At 41.4% G+C, this 20,346-nt stretch overlaps 1 protein-coding gene across 5 annotated transcripts in view; it reads right to left on the bottom strand.

Moving 5' to 3' along the window:
* LOC142374329 (myosin phosphatase Rho interacting protein) overlaps positions 1-19,131 on the bottom strand; it is a 50,618-nt gene extending 31,487 nt beyond the window's left edge. For all 5 annotated transcript variants that reach the window (XR_012768691.1, XM_075457963.1, XM_075457964.1 and 2 more), the window contains exons 1-3: positions 18,212-19,131; positions 16,221-16,298; positions 14,375-14,440 (exon numbers count right to left, since the gene is read on the bottom strand). Coding sequence is in view for 4 of the 5 variants with exons in the window: in XM_075457963.1 (XP_075314078.1) it covers positions 14,375-14,440; positions 16,221-16,298; positions 18,212-18,331 (264 nt within the window). In the remaining variant the exon portion in view is untranslated. The remainder of the gene's footprint in view (positions 1-14,374; positions 14,441-16,220; positions 16,299-18,211) is intronic.
* Between the last annotated feature and the right edge of the window lie 1,215 nt (positions 19,132-20,346).

Raw genomic sequence — 20,346 nt, 5'->3', positions numbered from 1 at the left:
AGCTTTTGGGTCCTACCTTCACTGTACTAAATGTGCAGACACTGAAAGATACACTGAAATACCACAGCAGATCAAAGCCAAAGGAACCAGACCACAGATGATGAATTACAGCCCTTAGAAAAATCAACATATATTAAGAGATATAGCTTGAAGCTAAATTAAAAGGTTTGCAAGTGACCAAATAAATCTGACTGTGCTGCATAAATATAGCTTGTCAACAACAGAGCAATTTAGGCTGGTGGATGGCCTCTAATGTGGACGGAGAAGTCAATAGTCAACAGTTGTGTTAATTACAACCTATGGGGCAGATGAGAGGCCCTGTTTATTCTGTCACCGTTGGGTCTCACTTTCATTCACTTCTTTGCAGCTGTCTACATCGTGCTGGCAAAATGGGAAGAAAATTAAACAAAGTGGATAACAGGTTAGTCTGCCTAAAATAAGTGTAAAAGTGACCTTGGAACCTTTCTTCTTTACAATAAGAGCCACAAAGATGCAATGACTTATTCATTCACTATTATCTTTCAACGTTTTAAACCCCATGGTTTTAAAAAGACCCATCACAATAGGGCTCGACACTAAGGTGAAAGGCCAGAGCAACAGCCGGGCCCGACATGCAGATGGTCAAATAAGACATTGAGACAGCTGGACAGGGACCGGGCCTGATTCAGGCCGGGCAGAGAGACCGGTGGCCACTTCAACTGAGAGCCACGTCACTCTCAGACACAAAAAGAGGAGGAAGGTTTGACGACGGAGATGAGTTGGGGGTGAGTGAAAGGAGATTAAGCCGTGAGCTGGTGGTCATGAGTAACAGCGGTGCAGCAGACAGAAGGGGGGAAAAAAAAAAAAAAGGGCTTTCAGGCTGTGACTTTGGACTGCCTGGCCCGGCCCGGCCCGGCCATCTGTCTGTGTAAACAAATCACACATGTACACCACACATGTTGGCTTGACCTTGAGCCAGAGTCAGAAGAGGATAAACGCCAAAATATTTCAAATTCTGAGAACAGTTGTACAAAGCAGCTTAAGCCTCCTGGTCTATAATCACTGTATTAGATTCTCTAGTGGACAAAAATAAATCAGAGACGGACAACGGCTTTGATTAAAAAGATATTTTCATAAATCAGCTCACTTCTGACAAGGATTTGAGTGCCTACGTGCAGGTAGTAGCAACGTGGGAGTACAGCATTTATTTTACCCTGGAGTAGCACGGGTCTCCTCTGACATGGTGCACCCTGCCAGCTCCCACACTGTGTCAGCTGAGCGCCAACACAAACCCCTACACAAACCCCTACAGTGGGCTAGCCACCGTAGGTGGAGCACCCAGACTCAGGGCCCCCCAAACCCACAACTCTCTGTCACCTAACCTAGGCCCTGTCTGTTCTCCCTGGGCCACCACTCTCCACAATGGGTCCTTTGTGAATCAGCACCAGTTCACACAATGCGGGATTGTCAGCCACAACAGTCCACGGAGCCACTCCTCCTGTTAACCCTCAACAAGGATATAACCAAGAGGCAAGAGGCCAAAACAAGTGTCCTTTTGTGATCAGAGCATGGAAATTATGAGGCCTGAAAAAACTGTAGTCATATCTCTCAAGTCGTTCAGACAATACTATAAATACTGTTTCAGTGGGAGTCAATGGGGTGGTACGGCAGCGCTGCATGGTCTGCGATAACCAAAAGAGCGGCCATTTGTCTTGTTTTTAAGTGCCATTACAGCCTTTGCAGGAATGTTGAACTGCTCTTACAAATACCAAACTGTAAACTGCTGCAACAGTTCGATATTTAACTATTTAACTGATTATCTATGTGCCCTTTAGTAATTTTATTATTCTTTTTTTATATGTATGACAGCAGATTTAACAAATAGCTTCAGTGATTGGAAAAATAAGCAAATGGAGATTATTTCCAGTTCACACTAACTCAGAGAGAAAAGAGGATGCAACAAATTAATAACATAGTTTAGAATATAGCAAACACAATCAAGGATACCATCTAAGACTAAAAATGCATACTTTAGACCTGACGCTCCGCTCCAAATCAGTCATACGTCAGTCCAGATGTTACGCAGCATTACAATAGCACTCATTAGGAGCCCACTCTGTTTAGAAGAAGGTAATTAGTGAGTACCTTGCATGCATGCATCTCTTTGTGCCCTTGACTCCCCTCAGTCTTAGCCATTGTGCAGTTTAGCAAATGTTCTTCATTCTCGCTTATGACACAGTGGAAGAAATATTTGCTTCTCCTGGCAAAAGGCCAATAGTCTAGTTTCAATTTTGGTTGCAAAGCAGTTCTCTTTCTCTGCCATCAACATTTTTGGGTCTGACAGACTTGCTTTCTAGCGGAACGAGAGGAATTGCATTTTTCTGAGCGACCGAGTTCCAAAAGATCCAAAATCTTAGAATTGTATTTACCCATCTTTAACATGAATATACCCATGATACTGGTCATACACCAAGTTAGTTAAGAACACTTGTATGGTGATGAGAAACATCTGTTTTCTTGGTACTTGGTGCCAGTTTGTCTACCAACCTGTGTGGTGACAAATTTCCATGCTATGACTTCACACGTTAAGTTTCATTACTCCTCTTTAGGCATGTACAAGCAGGATTCTTAAGCACAATTCCAAGTTCTTCACTCTGCATCCTTAGACATTTGACTTTGATCATTACAGACACCAGAGCCAAAAGATTAACTGATGAACTGGCACCGCTTCATACTGACTCATGAACATGGCCTGGAATCGGGTTTTTTCAGGGTCCATCTTCTGCTTATTACCAATAACAGTAATCATGCAATAAATCTTTCCATAGCAACTGAGGTCAACAGACGCAAACAGACATTTTTGATACCACTGAGCATGCCAAACTGCTGCAGGGAAACATCCTCAGGTGCCAGTTGGATGGAGTCACCTTCATACTTGCTCTACAAGACCATTAAACTACTGCTTCTCTGCCCCCAAAGTCCACAACAAATATAGATATATGTAGCAATCTGGAGAGGAGCTAGAGCTGACAGATTGATCACAGACGAGATTACCATCACCTCACTGTCCTCTAATTTTTATCTCGATATCAAGATAACTTTAAGGCAGAGCAATTACATCCCTCAACCCCGCGTCTACTTTAAATAAATGTATGGCTCAAAAAGAATCAGAAAAGGCCATATGGTGGATGTCTGACATCTCCGAAGAGCCAAGGGACGTCCTCCAGGCATTCTAAAATACACCTCACACTGCTGGTATGCAAGACTTTCAGATGGTTGGAAACTAAGGGCTATAGTGAAGGCTAACTGCAACCGTACCACCGCAAAAAATACTGAGGAAAATGAAGAGGAACAAAAATCCCAACAGCACACATTTCACACATATTTGTACCAGGTATTTCAAAGAGGGTTGTGGGTGGTGGCAGTGCTTTTCTCGTGGAGAGTGGTGAGAGGATGTGGGTGGTTTAATGCTGTGTTAGGAGGCCAGCAGCCAGCAAATGCAGAGGAGGAGGAAGAGGAGGGCAAGTTGGATGATGGAGGGCATTTTCTCTATTGGGAGAGCAGGATTCTTTTGAAACAGAGGCGAGGATTATGCTTGATTTCTGTTAGGCGGTGTAAAACATTTAAAACACATGTGGACTAATGTGTGGGGACTTGATTAAAGCGGCAGTCGGCAACTTTTTTTTAGTCATATTAGCTTGAACTGTCATGGGATTCTGGAAGTAGAATATTAAATAGGCTGTTTAGGAAAAATAACGAAATCTGTAGCTCCCTCTGAAGCCTGTAATCATGCTTGCAAAAACCGAGCGCTCCCGGCTGTTTTTAACCAATCAAGTTACGGTGGAGGAATCCTACCTGTCAATCACAGCTTGTGCACACGCTGCTGAGCTTGAGTCTGCCCCAGCTTGTGTGCGCTCACACTGGTGTGAACTCACGTGCACAACCTCGTCCACAGAGGGGGAGGGGTTTGGGGGGCGATTCGGAGCTTGTTAGAGGTTGGGGGAGGGACCTGGAAGTTGTATCAGTTCGAATTTTCCGACTTTAGACTCGTAATTTTGAAAACTTGCCGACTGCAGCTTTAAACAAGCGCAGTCATTCAACAGAAGTGCTACTATAACGACTGTAACGTCTGCGTCTAGGTGGTGACAGAGTGGATGAGCTGGCTGCAGAAACAGGTGCTACAGTCGAGTTGTGTCATGTTGCCTTGGCTGTTCTTGTCTGAGAAGTTACCGAGTGTGAGCGCATTCTCTTTTATAAATTTATGCCCAATCCGCGGATTCAATTTTTCCCCACTTTGCCAAAAATATTGGACATATTCAGCTAAATTAATGCGTCTACATTTGACATAATCCCACGTCTGCTTCTTGTTTTCTTCACTCTTTCCCATCTGTGGAGAAGAATCCTCTGTTTTGTCTTCTTGCTCGGCTTATCAAATGCACACCCTGGAGAGTGCAGTCAGTGTTAACCATTTAGTGCATCTGCACAGTGAATGTTGTGTACTTGTTGGTTTCTGTTGAGATGAGCGGTTGAAAACTAAGTAGGAGGCTAAACATGTTGTCATCTTATTTTCAAATCACATGGTGTTGTCAGTAATGGATCATGGACTACAAACCAAAGAGCTCATTAAAGACCATTGGTGGCTTAGCATTGAATGCCTTTGTGCACGTCACCGAGACGCCACAGCTTAATAACACCTAGCGATTCCGCAAGCTAATTGCAAATGCTACTCTTCTAAGTCCAATATTGACCACAGCTGATCCTAAAGCCTGTTAAAGATGAACTGTCTCATTTCTAGAGAAAGCCTGTTGATATTCTTTTTTTTTTTTTTTTTAAATTCGACAACCAAACATACACATCGTTCCCTTCCCCCCAGTTCATGGCCACACGTCACCAAGGCAACAACAACTAGGTTTGCTGACCGAAAGAGAAATGTTCCACCATTATGGCATGAAAGTGAATCTTTCCTTTTCCTCGCTGTAATAAAAAACAAACATAATAATGTTACTTATCATACAAGTTAAATCTAAGCACAAAGACAACACAGTCAAAACAGTGGGAAAGAAATTGAGAGTTAGTTTGATTGTATAGACAAAGTCACAGTGGACAGAGAGCTTTGTAGCTAAGCATCTAACAATCAGACAGTAAACGGTATCTTTGGGTTTTCATGGCAATATAACATTCATGTGTTGAAAACATCAACACAGCAAGTGTCACACAACCGATATTTGTTAAATTTAACAAAAATTTTTAAAAATATAAATAAAACACGTACATGATCACAACCTTTACTGTTCTCAGCCACTGACTCCTGGTGCAATGAAGCTTATAAATCCCTAAACACCCCTACAGCTGCAGCTCTGTGGTTGTTTCTTGGCTCCAAAGCAAAAAAAAAAAAAGTTACGAGGTCACAGGGTGCCCTGAAACAGCAGACAGCAGTCTGACCTGCCACAGCATTACATATGGTGCTCTGACGCAGCACTTTGGAAAGTAGGACAAGGTGAACGGGCACCCAGTCTATGCTTCATCTCTGACAAAGTCTCAGCAAACAAAAATGTTCTCATCCAAAAAAAAAAAAAAAAACTGCACTGTAGCTTACACTACATAAAGATATCACACAGGAGGGGGAGGGTAACATCCGGATAAGTCTGTGATAATGTTTGCAAAACTGCCAAACCCTCACTGGTTCAATGCAAAGGAAACCATCAGGCCAAGAGAAAAGACTGGGAGAGGTGCTTGTTTGGGAATTCAGAACTATTCTATATCAAGGCTATAAACATATACAAACATATTTTTTTCCCCAAACGGGTTGCTTTAAAGACAAAAAGAGAGTCATCAAAGTGTAAAACGTTTGCGTCACAATTTTGTGTTCTTGGTCTGGTTTATATTAAAACATTTTCAAACATGTACAACAACCCAAACTGTGTCCATGGACAATGAATCTTGGAAGTGTTCCTGAGTCCATGCAGTGATTTCCATGACAGAATCAGGCCTGGTTTTTATATGCAGTGCTGTCTGATGACCCAATAATCAAGAACATCCAATACTGACTTTGACCAATGTCACTCGTGCTCATGTTTACAGATTTTCTGAGTCTTTAACACCATTTACTGTAAATGATGGAATATCCTTGATTTCATGATTAGATGTTTTTAATATATATATATATATATATATATATATATATATATATATATATATATGATGAGGATTACTGAGTCTCTGCCCAGCTTTATTTCTAAGAGACTCTAAGAGTAATAAAAAAAATCTTCTAAAAATCAATCCCCCTCATTATTCTAACATTTGGTCAGACCTAGCAATGTATATTCATCACTTTCAACAGGACAAAAGTTTGAAATACAGCATTCACATTAATGGCCAAGAACACACAGTACAGTTACGGCACTCTGGAACCTTTTTCTGCGATAATTGGCTGCAGCACCGACAGCGTCTGAGCGAAATGAACTGGACAAAACTGGGATTACAAGCGTTTGAGCTGCAGCAGAAGCCTCTACTCTCCGTCTGACCACATAACAATATTTTTAACAGTTCCCATCCACCGCAGCCATGTTACAGACGGAAAGAATATAAGAATTGTTATGGTAATATGACATATTGTATAATATCTTACTTGATTGTACTGTCTTTGCTTCATTCAGACATGCTTGTAAAAGAGGCAGTGAAGAATCTGAATCCAATTATGTTTGAACAAATGAATGTAATTGCTCCAGCAAATTCATAGAGCCATCAATGTTACATACTGCTCGTCTCAGGAGGGCTTAAGGGTAAAGTCACGATCCAGCTCCAGGGCTGCACTTTCTTTCTAAAGATATCTTGGTTGCAGAGCCTTGAACCTCAACAGGTGATTGGATTGGAAGTCACGACACTATGGTGAAAGGTTACAGGTCATCTAATGCAAGTGCACCTGTTGCAACTCTGAAAGATATTCAACTGCAGCTGTGGCCACTGCAAGTTATCACAAGACAACAGCTTGCTAGACACCCAGCCCTGGGCATGATTCCAAACTAGAATTCAACTCAGACTCAAGCTTTATCTTCACTTCACAAAAAAAAAAAAAAAAAAGATGCATCCAAATGGACTTACATCCCTACCATTTCACATGCAGATGCCTTCCCAGCTACCCCACTGTTTTATTAGTGCAAAACAGGCTAACCTCTCACCCTGATACTTTAAATGAAACCTTTTGTCAATGTCCTGTTCTAGTCATTAGAATAAACTGAGAGAGCAGTCCGTCAGGCCCTGTTTGGCTTTACAGAAAAGGGAGGGTTTTTTGGGGGTTGTTACACAATAGTGGTGGCTGCCCTCTCTAACACAAATGATTAATTGGCCAGACAGAACTGGAAAGGAAGACAGAGACAGAAGAGAACGGCAGGATAAGTGAGAGGTAAAAAGATAGGAAAGTGAATCAGACCATGGCAATGGAAAAGTAAAAATGTGCACCTTGTGCATTAGTGGGCACAGTTTTGGCCCAATTCTTCTGGAGAAAGCTTTTCTTCTGGTTAATGAATGGCTGGAAATCATTAAAAAGAATTGGGAAATGAGGGAACGTATAAAGAGAAAGGTGGTTAAAAAAAATATATAAATAAAAAAAGGCATCCTGAAAAAAAGGCTTTTTTAGGAACTTCTCACCATGGAGCAGGAGCAAACCGCCATCAAGAATTTAGCTCTATCCCACGTGGCAATCATATTGACAATCAACTTTTGTACAACCCAACAACCAATAAGAAGTCATTCTTATTTACCATGACCAATTTTTAATAGTTACACTGACAAAGTTTTCTTTTTTACTTAGTTAAGAGAAAACAACAGGCTACTTATAAAGACAACAAATTTGATTACATTTCATTCTTGAGTTTATAACAAGAATGGGTCCCGTTGCTTCACCCTTTTGATACAACAAAATTACCTCAAAATATTAGAACAGTAACACTGAGCACTGGTGGTGCCATGCAGAACAATGTCAAACAAGCACCCTGACTTCTCAAGTTAAATGTTTAGAGCGCACACTTGGAGCTGAGCCATACATATACTGTACTGCTGATTAAAGAAACAGACGTATCCAAACAGTGAACAAGTGGTGCAGATAAGATTTTTATCTTAGCCACATCCGGGATTGAGCAATCACCAAAGCAGAGGCAAAAACTAAACAGCACAGATATGAAGACAGTGGAAAGACAGGCTAAGAGCCCAACAAAGAACCAGGCTGATCATGTATCAGCTCAAAGTAGAAACGACACCATCTTCTTAGAGACCTTTTAATTTGCTCAGTTTAGCCATAATCTTCATGCAGTAGTAAACTTGTGTCCATGTCAGCGCTCATTTGGAATTTGGACACACTAGGTTACATGCTGGATGGCATGGACTCTGTTAGAAATCAGAGTGAGCTCGTAGATGAGTAGCTTTAGGCAGTGACACACACTCACTTCACAGCAGCTACAGGTTGTGTGCCGTGTCTGGTCAGTCATCTTTCATCGGCTAAAAACTGAAGCTCGTTGGATCTTACAGGGAGTGCCTGAAATGCATGTTGCTGGATTGTGGAAGAAAGACCGTCCTGTCTTCTATTTAAAAAACACGCGTTTTAACCCCTATGTTTTCTGATGAAACAAAGACACTTTCACATTACAGGATGTGGTAGATTATTTTCAAAATCAGTGGTTCCATGAACTGACTTAGTCACGCTGGATCTTGTGCTTATGGTGTGGCTTGAGGCATTATTGCAAAGAGGTTGAGCCCAGATGACTATCTAAAAAGCAGCACCTACCAGGAATTTCAGTATTTTTTCCCATCACTGTATCCACTTTTGGAATGCCCAGTTCCCCGTGCACCACAGCACTCTAGCCAGTCACTGACAAATCGTGTGGGAGAGGGACAATGACCCTGCGATTGCTGAGGCTATTATTGTGCTCAGCTCCTTCAGCCAACTCTGATGTGCTAATGAAAGGCTCTCAGTTCAACTGAGGATTTCCATTTGAGAGGGTGACAAAATTCACAAAAACTACACACATTTCCATACATAAATGTTATCCAAAAAAAAGTAAAAATCTGAGTGGGATTATTTTAAATTGGCAGCTGCAGTGCTGTAGACTGTGATTTTTGAAAGGCTTATGAATAGTACTTCCCATGGTTTTATGGCTTTGTGCTGCAGTTACAGTGACCCCACTGTAATCCACGACTGTTTACATTCCAGCAGATCCGTTCCTACTGGACCCACGGGGAAGCAAGGGCAAAGGTTAGAGAAGAATCTCACACGCCCTATCAGTTCCAAAACAACACAAGCCTCACCGAGTAACCACACCTGCTCAATAATCTTCAATGATCCAATAAAGGGAGATTACACCACTTCATCCACAGTATGTGCTTTTCAATTGTAAACCTTCAGTCCTTACTTCTTGTACTTTAAACCAAACTTGAAGGTACTCTAGGGAGTTTATTATGGCCTGACACGAATGGAAGACAAGTATTCCTAATCTGTTGAGGTGAGGGGCTCGTCTCTGCTTATTCCCTCCTCAGAGTGCCTGGAGGCAAAAACAAGTCCGAATCCCTGTCCACTCATCCAACCTGTACAAAGCTCCTCTTATTCCCAAAATTACAAAACAAAAGCTCTGAATTTCATATTTCACAGTCATGGCAGGAAAAGCGTCCGTGCGTGTTTCGGCACGTCAAAAGGTCTCACAAGTGTGAGGGCAAACACAGGCTGAGCTTGTGTATGCTCAAGTCTGATAGATTCTGGAGAAAGGCAGCAGGACTGTGTGTCTCAAGTGAAAAGAATGCACAAATATGTGGGGAAAAAAAAAAAAAAAAAAAAACGAAGCAAGTTTGTCAAAACGCTCTCAGCTCTTGGATACTGCGATGGGGCAGAGGTCCACTATTTGAATTCCAGTAAACACAGGAAATTAATTGGGCAAAGATGAAATGAGAATGACTTCAACAGCTGAAATGTCATGAGAACATTGTGTTCTCGCTAGAAAAACAAGGTATGTGGGCTGTGATGCAGGCCTTCAACAGCAGTCAATACAGTCTAAAGGCAAATGCAATCGAAGGGTCTCTGAATGGGCCTTTTGTGCACTGCAACTCAATAGGTATCCTCACTTTATTTGCATGGTACACTGTGCTCGTTCAGTCTGAAGGAAGAAATACATTAACTGGCCACCATGAGAACACAAAAGTGCAAAGTTTTTCCCAGAGAAAGGCCTCCAATACAGCAATTCTAGATCATCGATGTAAAAACTCTGTGATTCAGTATGAGCTCAGAGACCACATCAGTGACTAAGACACTGCAAAGGAGAAAATGGGAATCACATGATGGGAGAGTGCGTGTCAGTAAGAATAGTTTAAAATTAGATTAAAGACTGGTCAATGGGAGCTAAGCGTTGTGTTGAGGCAGTTATTAGAGTGTGGGTGTTGATCTTTTTAACATGCACCGTGTCATCGAAGTGGCTTTTTGGAGAATTCTTCTCACCCACATACCTCTTCTCACCATGAGATGATAATGGATTTTGTGCATGTAGGCTTCAGATAAACAACCTTCACAGCTTCATTACACATTCTTTACTGCTAAACCATCGTTATATCCAATTCATCAGGGCAATCGTATAACAATGCTCAGTTAGTCCAAGAAAGCTGGAATTTTCCAAAGCTTTGCAACACATTTTGCCTACAAGGCCTCCGCTGTTATGCCCCCCTCAGCCTCACACGTACACACAGAAACATTTACCATTCGGGCTAAACAGTGACTTTGTCCGAGCCTGCCTTGCACGTTTGTTTGGATGCTGTGGCTGATGTTTTTGTGGACTGCTACTGTAGAAAGGCTTGCTCACCACATGATTGAGTGCGAAGACATCCTTGCTCGCACATTTGCGCTTTGTTCCCTCCTGTATCACTGCAGTCAGTACAGAGACTGCTAGAGCTCTTCACAAAACTGATTATGTTCCCCATGTTACACACACCCTGGTCAACTGTTGCTGGACAAAGAGACAAAACAGGTTGCCTTGGCAACATGGGACCTGACATAACTGTAAGGCTGCTCTTAGAAAATCTAGCTTGTGCTCGAAACTGAACCGAGAGCGAGTGGACTTTGAGAGTGGTTTTATCTGGTCTCCCTATTCATTCATAATCAAATTACACAAAGCTTACATTTAGTGAAACAGCTTAGACACAACACATTTAAACTCACCTCTTTTGAAACCAACACAAAGAGAAACCTACTAAAGCTGCAAAGACCTGTCAGCCTTTCACAGCAGCACAAATATCTATGCAGGTCAACATTTTAAGCCATCTTTCTTGTGAGTGACAGAGCACATTTCTCTGAGTCTTACTCATACTGCAGCTACCTTTTCCTCTTAACCACTTGTATCGGGGGGGGAGCTGTCCATAGCAGTCTCTTCTCTAAGCATAAAGTGACAGCAGTAGTGTGCCTTGATGGGTGTTCACAGTAGGTGGGCAATAACAAATCAATTACTCCAACCATCTGTGATCCCTCCCAGGTTTTTCTAACCAATTCCACTCCCCCACGGCCACGCCACATCCTGCAGGTTGGAACCACAGCCGCATCTGAGTTATGTTACGCCAAGAGAGAGGAGCAGTAAAACTAGGCTGAGGGGAAAACAGAGGGGCAACTCAAACTCACATGTGGTCTGGAGGAGACTTATGTCAACCTGGCAACCGTTAAATTTGGTCCAACATCACTCCCTGTACAGCTGAAATTAAAGTGTATTGTGGCTACTTCAAGTGTTCTGCAATGACCAGCAAAACTGAACCCAACATGCATACTTATTGATGTGAAAAGCCCAAAACGATAGATATCGGCTAATTCACCAATTTTGTGGAGCCATTTATTGAACACAGAGCAATTATTCTAAGGCGCCCGGTGTGACAAGCGAGGCTCTATATTTAGTGTCACTTGATATTTCCAGCTCGAGAACCTCACTGCCCTCTGTCCTTTTGATCCCCGGTTCAGAAAAGAGATGAAAAGATGACGAGTGACATCCAGAGAAAACGATGGATGAAAGAAGGACATCTGTACCTTTCCTTTTCTACGGTCAGTGAACACATCTATCGTTCGTCCCACGTCAACATGCCTCACAGATAAAATTTAATGGCACCAGGATGATGCATACATCGAGGCCAGAAAGCAGTCATTACTTTATTTAGCATGATTTAACCACCGGTTAAAAGCCTTTCCTGCCCTTTCACATAGCAAAATACAAGAATGCAACAACGAGAGCACAAAAGAAAGAAAAAAACAACAAAAAAACACTGCTTTCCAGCTCTTGCTGCTCATGTTAAATAAAATACTCCCCGTTTCTCTCTGGCCTACTGAAAAGCACCATATACAATGTGAAAGGGTAAAAAGCAATAAAGCAAGTGCTGTTTCAAGTACGGTGTTAGGCCTTGGCCTTTTACTGTGTTAAAACCTCATTTCAAAGCACAGCCCACGTACAGACAAAAAAAAAAAAAGAAAAATGAAAGAAAAAGATGCTGCGTGTTTGTCTGGTCAGTCAATATTCAGCAAACCCACAAGCTGCACAGCATAAAGCTGAGAACCTACACTTTTCGAGTTTACTCGACAGATTTCTCCTGCATGTCACCAAAATGACAGAAAGTCGCTGAATGATGAAACAACTTCTAATCTGTAACTGTGAGTACCCGTAAAAATTCAGCCTTTTAAAAAATAAAAAATAAAAAAAAAATAAAATAAATTAAAAAAAAAAACAGAGACAAAGACTGTTGGAAGACTTTGACTGAGATCAGTTTAATGCTGCTTAATGCAAAGATTCATGGGACTGTCAAATTCAAGTCCAAATTGTTCAGCTGCGATGCGACTGAGGTTTCATCTTGTGGCGTGCAAACTCTGTGGTTTTCAAAGTTTGAATGGCTGACAATTAAATTTGTTAAACAATTGGCAACCATGACTGAGGGTTCTGTGAAAAACAATGACATTAAGTCGGTGTGTGTGTTTGACTCGCTCTCTAATTTACTGCATTACAGAAGTATTGGAATTGTAGTGGAGCCAGAGCAAAAGCAATATGTAATTAAGAGCTGCTCCGTCTGTGGGTCTGTAAACCCCGTTTCTATGAGAGGGGGCCTTACTTGACTATCAAAGCCTTATAAAAGTGACATGGGATCATATCACAATGTTCAATCATTGTCTTCTACAACAACAACCTAACATGATAAAACAATGGTAGAATTCATAAAAGAAAAATTAAGCTTGATTACTTATATTCTCACAATTTGAAAGATATCTTCATGTAATGAAACATTACAGTATGGAAAATGTATTTCACTGTGTCTTCCTGGCCTTGCAGCTGCCAGACCATTACCGTTTTATGTATTTTTAAGACATGAACACGAGGGTGAAACTAATTTCAATACAACAGAAGTGTAGATTCGCCCGCTGACACCAGAGGGGATTACTCAAAAGTTATTAATCTTCCGTGTATTGTGTGGTTTTTCCAGTTTTCATTCAGAGTAGGAAGTGGCCACGGGGCACTTGCACAATAAGCGTGCAATGTATTAACCACTAAGCAAACACGCACAGCTCGGCACATGACTTTTAGTATCAACACTACGTGCTGTCACTTCATCCCTTTTGACACTACTGTGCCAGTTAGTTTAGTGTTTAGCACATCCTCTAAACACTCTGCTGTGTGCTAGTAAGAACCGGTGTTAAAGGAGCGGTGACTGCCTGGTCACCTACACTTTACCCAGAAATGCCTTTAGTCAAATGGCTGCATTAATAATGTAAATATTATCACAGTATTATAAAATACTACTGTGCTCATTGTGAAAATATGCAATATGCGTTAAGGAAAGTAGAACTCTCCCTTTATTTGAGAACGGTTCAAATACTTTTTCCTTTAAAAAAAAAAAATACACCTCTTTGTATTTATTTTTTTTAAAAGCCAGCTTGCTTTGTGATTTGTTCCCTCTTATGCTATTTTCGTGATGGTGTTGCTTGGTGGCAACGAAATGTCAGCACTTCAAGCACTTCTGGGAGGAAAAACAAAGTCACTTCAATGTCATTTACATACTTCATATTTTGCTTTTCAATAAAAGCAGGTCAAGAAGAAGAAACCCCGACATTAGTGAAGTAGTGTGGTGTTTTCGTGTGGGAGAACTGTTGGATCTGAAATTCAAGTCATGGCAATGTGTCAGATCAGGCTGTTTAAATGGACATCTCAGAATGCTGTACTTACCGTCAATCATTCTGTCACAAGCACACTTATATTGCTGTTGTTTTTCCTAAATGTTTGAACAGACCAGGCATCCTGCTGATAATTAAGACAGGCCACCTCATGAATACCAGCCACTCTTTCAGAGTTCTGCATTAAGGAAGACCCAGACAGAAAAAAAATAAAATAAAGATACAACTCACCATTTCATCCAGAGCATATCGAAGAAGGCCATGCTCATAGAGGATAAAGAACCTTCTTTGCCATTTCTGGAACAGAAAAACGGTTAAATTCTTGGATTAGACATCAATATCAACCGCAGCAGCAAATCCCATCATTATTTCATGAAGGAAGAAAGAAGTGAAAATGTGGAAAGCATCATTCATTATTTATTAGGAGGTATAAAAAAATAAAATAAAAAATACTTTTATTGGGCCCATTAAGAAATCTGTAAATGTTGAGTAAAGTACAACTTTGCATGTTAAACTTCGGCCAATAGACTACATTACAAATACACGTTTAATAAACAAGAGCGAGCAAATAATTTAGAAAATAATCACGAAGTCGTATCCATTGACGCACAGTCCCCATAAACCAAATTACAAGGCTTCTAAGCAGGTTTTCATCAAAGTGGACCAGCTACTTTGGGGGGGTTAAGACTTAAATATTAAAAGAACAAAACACTGACTGAATAAAACTTTTCTTAAATATTTCATCTGCATGCTGGTATAACTCCAACAAAACTAAGTATACAAACACTTTCACAAGAGCAAATACGGTTATATTTCTGAGAAGATTAATCATGACCAAATCGCTCAAATCAGGATTAACATGGCAAAGACATGCCAGTCTGAGAGGAGGGTGTTACCTTTTGGTTAGAACTGTAATTTTTTGGTGTAAAATACACCAACAGTTTCCACTGACTTTGATCCTCAGCATTTCAATCAGCATTCCACTGCCCCACTCTAGACTAAATGCACCAGTATGTCCCCGTGTAGAATTTCATGGTCTTGTATTCCAAATGAACCTAATCTATGAAATACTGAGAGTAGCAGCTTTACCCGAAAAGTGGCACTGGAAGGTCTCAACAGGGGAACTGAGAAACTCTGCATGTGATGTTAAAGCGATACTGAAGTCCCACCCACAGATGTCATTACAAATTTAGACATAATGGAAGTTACACGAGGCAACTAATGCATCCCAAACTTAACACCAAAATATACGACCACAGATCCACAACCTGTTTAACTAAAGTGGTCCTAAAATATGATTCGTTCAACACATCAGCACTTTTACACTGTTATTTGTTTATTAGTCAGTCGAAACCTGACCAATCTGCTTACGTCAGCACTACGTACAAGCAACAAATTATAACCCCCGCAGTGAAAAGCTGACTGTAAGAACAAGCAGGATTTATCAGGGATGATTTCAAAGCAGCAGCAGAAGACTGCTGATAGTAGATCTCGAGGTGCTTTTCCCAAAACCCATATGGAAGCCATCAGCGTGGCTGTGAGAACTGGGTCCTTCCTTCTCCTCCCCCACATTCTCTTCAGTCCTCTTTTGGGAAGCACCACCACAGTATAATCTGAGAACTGATAAAGGAAGGCTCCCGATACATGGTGATGGGGAGGTGTGATTCAAGAAATAATGTCAATATTAAGCTCAATATTGCTTCACAAGGTTTCTTCTGAAAGAGGGCCCAACCTACCCCAAGAATCTGCTGATTCGATGAAGCAGCTGCGAGAGCCGCAACAACAACAACAACACCTCTTATTGGTCAAATGTCTAACCACTAGCAGAATGGGAAACAAAATTAAACAAAGGGCTGCTGATGCAGTTAACCCCCCACCCCCCCACCCAAAACCCTCTGAACTGCTCTGATATGCAGAACTTCATACCAAAAGCTGGTTCAGATCGAAGCACCGATGGACTGTTAGAAGCTGAAGAAACTGGATCAAATGAGGCAGTTCCGAGGAAGTCGAAAAGAAGCATAGTGACAAAACTACACTCTGCAGCAAATACAAATCCAAGTCCACTGGGGACACTTACCCGAGATCTGTGTAAAGGATTGTCAAAATTTGTTCCCTCTGGTGCCAGTAGCAGCCATCCTCCATATATAGGTTTTGCCTGGTGAGGGAAAAAAAACACAATCATAGTGTTAAAAGCCTGCCATTAACAGCAACATTAGCATATTGAATAACTGTCCAGTTGTGCACACCGCAGGCTGCTAGTTGAGGTAATAAATTGTGACCCAACTTCAGACAGTATTACACTGACAAGCACATTTTAGTTTCGCTCCATGATGTCTATTAGTCACTAGTTGCCTGAAGTTGACCATAGGCTAAACTCTCCAGTTGGCTTTATTCCAAATCACCATGCTGCCCTGGAAAAAAAAGGAAAGGCTAACACATGATTTTTTCCCTCTGATCCTCTAAGTGGGTGGACCCGCGGGTGGGAGGGGGAAGCAGGAGGCAGAAGTTAAGCCAGAAAAACAGTGGATGAGAAGTAGAAGGGAGAAGTAGTACGAATCTTGGGAGCTTTAGTGGCTGCAGATCTGCATTTCAAACTTGTACCGAGAAAAGCACGTCGGCCTGGCAGCCAGGTCTTTCTTAAATTGTACTGCTACATACTTGAGCTTTCGCACCCGTTTGCTCTGCCAGAAACAACAGCAAAACAAAAAAAAACTGCACAACCACTACATGACCGTGTGTACCTGCAGAACAACTGTTTACGCAAAAATCTTACCTACATTTAAAGAGCTTAAAAAAAAAAAATCTAAAAAAAAAATCAAGTCCCTTATATAATTCAATTACTGTCCCGTCTATGGAACAGTAGCCTGCAAATCAAGTCGAAAAGCTGTGACATTTATAGCCGTCTGGCACCTTTGTGTCCCTCGATCATGGGATTTGATTACAGTCAAAACTTCATCCAACTTAATGCCCAGTATAATCCACCGTAAAATCTCCTTTTGCTTTGATTACACGTGCTACAGCACATTTCTCAGCCGAGTGGCTGTGTAAACAAAAATGACATAGGAGGAATTTTCGATCCTATCTGCCAACCTTAACCTTGGGCAGTCAAGAATTTGAACTGGCTCAATGGACAGTCACCCTGGCCAAAAAAAAAGGACTTGAATTGAAAGATGAGGGTGGTGGGTGGGTAAAGCGAACTGGAGAAAATAGTAGGAATTGTCGAGAAAGAGCGCAATGCTGAGAATATTTCAAAAGGAGATCTAACAGAGTCTTAAAAGAATTGTCTCGGCTCTCCTCGCACGACCTGAAAGGAGCCTAAGTGACAATTCTCCATGTGACAGAAGGAAGCTAGATGAATGTAGGTCATTTTTTACCCTTCAGTGGTTCAGTGGCTAGGCAGAGTCATTTGAATGTGTTCATTTCGCAATGGCTCCAACCATTCATTCCCCCTGATCATAAAAGACAATGTAAAACTTCACTGGCGAAATGGCAAGGCAAAAGATCCTTTGTGAGCAAACACAATGGATTTATGCACGTCAAATATACATCATTCCAATAAAAGATGGACCTTGAGGTAGATGACTTCATTAATCAGCTTTCCAAGAAGTAATGATTAAGATATAGGTCACCAAAGTTCAATATGCCCTAAAGCACTGTGTACAGTTTCTGCTCCACCATTACAATAATATGATATTCAGAAAATCAATCTATTGGGCATGAGAACAAAATAACAGTGTTGTAAAGATCATTTTTGGAAGAAATAACAGTGACCCAAATTATTCAAAAACAGCAGAGATGGCATTCTATTTTTCTGCAAGGCATGGAGATGGGTGGAGACACAAATCTACATGAATTAAGGTCAATATGCGCCCTTGGGCTGGAAACTAATTATGTCCAATTAACCTAACCTTTGCACTTCACGGTCTATTGACAATGTAAACCATCTGAAATGTGTACACGACACAGAGAGACAACAACGGGCATCCCCCCCTTTTCGTAAATAAAGCTTGCAATTTTACATGTAGGAAATACAATAGAGTGAGTGTTCAAGAAGAGGCATTTGTTCACCTGATTCAAGTCCTCGTCGTTCAGCAGATGGGATTCTCTGGGTTTAAAGCAGTTCTGACATTTACTTTTGTTGAAAATGTTGGCTTGGAATTTCCGACAAGCGTTTTCTTTGAGTGACATAGTTACTGAAGAGGGTGAAACTTGATGGTGGGGGGAAATTTAAAAAATATGTATATATATTTTTTAAAAAGTCCCTGTTGAAAAATCAGTCCTCGAGAGAAGAGGGTTAATCTGCGGATGTATACTACAATAAAACAAACCTTCCGAGGAAAAATGTGTGCAGCCCATTAACTAGTGCGTCGTCCACCTGTCCTAAGTTACCTGAGGCGGTCAATAACCTCTGGTTAAGTGATATCTATGATGGTCATATTGTGCGCTGGGTAGTCTCAGTTCAGCTAACGTTTACCTGCTAACTTTTCTATGTGAACAGGCGTTCTAAGAAGTTGTCAAATAAGTCCGTCAAAACACAACCAATTGCGCGTTTGTATCTTAAATATGTCCCGCAGCGCGGTGTCGACGTTTCACAGGTGACACTCCGGGCCTCGAGCTCACTGGAAGGGTCCGGGCAGCCTCCATCGGGTGGAACGGCTCCAGAGAGGAGAGGGGAGGGGAGAGGAGGGAAGAGTCCACTTTGGCCCCTCTCTCCGTCTTTCTATCAAACAAGTGACACCGCAGTCATTGCTGTAAAAATCGAATTCATGCTTCCAACGTCTCAGTTCAAGGCTAAACACCGTTATCCAACTTTCGAAACGCCATCGACGTGGCTGTCATGCCGCTGGATCCATTGCGTCGGGTCCCGTTCGTTGTAGCACCGTTCCCGTTGCCACTGCTACGCAGTCTGCGGCCGATGTTTTCGTGAAAATCCTTGTTTGGGCCGGACGTCCAGTCCCCGAAGAGCCAGGGAGGCGCTCTGGAGAGAGTTTAGCTCTGTGTGACGGCTATGCCAACCAATCACGTGTTGTATAGAGCAGATATAGTCCTAACTGTCCAATAGCAAGCACCCGACAGCTTCTATGTTGTCCCTCAAGCTAGGTGGGCTTTAAAGAGCCCATCATAGGAAAAACTAACTTTCATGCAAAACTCTGATGTTATCTAAACCAGCCTGGGCTGATATTTTCTGTTTTCAGTTGAAAATACTGGTTACATGCGTTTCAGTCATTTTTAGTCAAGTCTATTTTCCCTAATTTCTTCATGTGCAACTTTTCAAAATCTACCCAAAGAAGAGACAAGAGGTAGAAGGAAAAAGGAGAAATAAGGGTAAATAAACTGCTGACACTTTTTACATCATTTACTTGCTTGTTTTGATAACTGTGAGCTCTATCCAGACGTATAACAAAATATGGCAACTTCATTATAAACCACGTACTTTTGATTGCAAAATAAAATTTTCAGACTAATTCACTCCTTCAATTCATCTTATTCTTTTTTTTTTTTTGGAGTTTGTATCCATGTAGAAAAAACTCTGGCTACCCCATTATTTACAGAAACATGGGCAATAACAGCAGCACAGTCCGAATATATTTCATTGTTTAAGATTTTAACGTGTCTACAGCATCATTTTAGCCTACATTTGCTTACAATGGCCTTGCTTTTATGTGCTTTACAATGGAAGGGAGCTCAATGGAAGTTGTTTTCACACTGCTGCTATTGTTACTTCACAGTGCTTTGTCATATGGAGAAGCATAGAATTACTGAAAGGTATTTGAAATACAGCTACAACTCACACACAGCTTAAACTACATTGTCATTATTGTCAGTACTATCATTTTAAACAGAGAACACTCTGAGGTGGTGCTTTGATTTGGATCCAGAGCGCCATCTGTTGGTCAGAAGTTTCAGATAGCGGGTTCCAACACCTGGCACATAACTGATGGAGCCAAATCAAATGAGAGTGTATCGGTGTCATGTTGCAGGTGACGTTATTTAAGATCTTATTTGACGTCTTGTAGTGAGTGTAGAAATAATAACCGGCCTGTTTGTCTTTTGCTTGAGCAGTTCATTCAAAACTGAATGTGGTGTTTTCTGAATTCGAATCAGGGGAGGGAAGTCAGGCAGTGATTAAAATGTGCATACGAGGGACTTGAAAAATGCACATTGTGCAGGAAGAGTAGTAGCCAGGTGTCTGCTCATAGCAG

Source organism: Odontesthes bonariensis, chromosome 23 (genome assembly GCF_027942865.1).
Source record: "Odontesthes bonariensis isolate fOdoBon6 chromosome 23, fOdoBon6.hap1, whole genome shotgun sequence".
NCBI classification, from domain to species: Eukaryota; Metazoa; Chordata; class Actinopteri; order Atheriniformes; family Atherinopsidae; genus Odontesthes; species Odontesthes bonariensis.
Note: the sequence above shows the minus strand (reverse complement) of the source record. Positions and strands in the feature narration are given on the sequence as shown.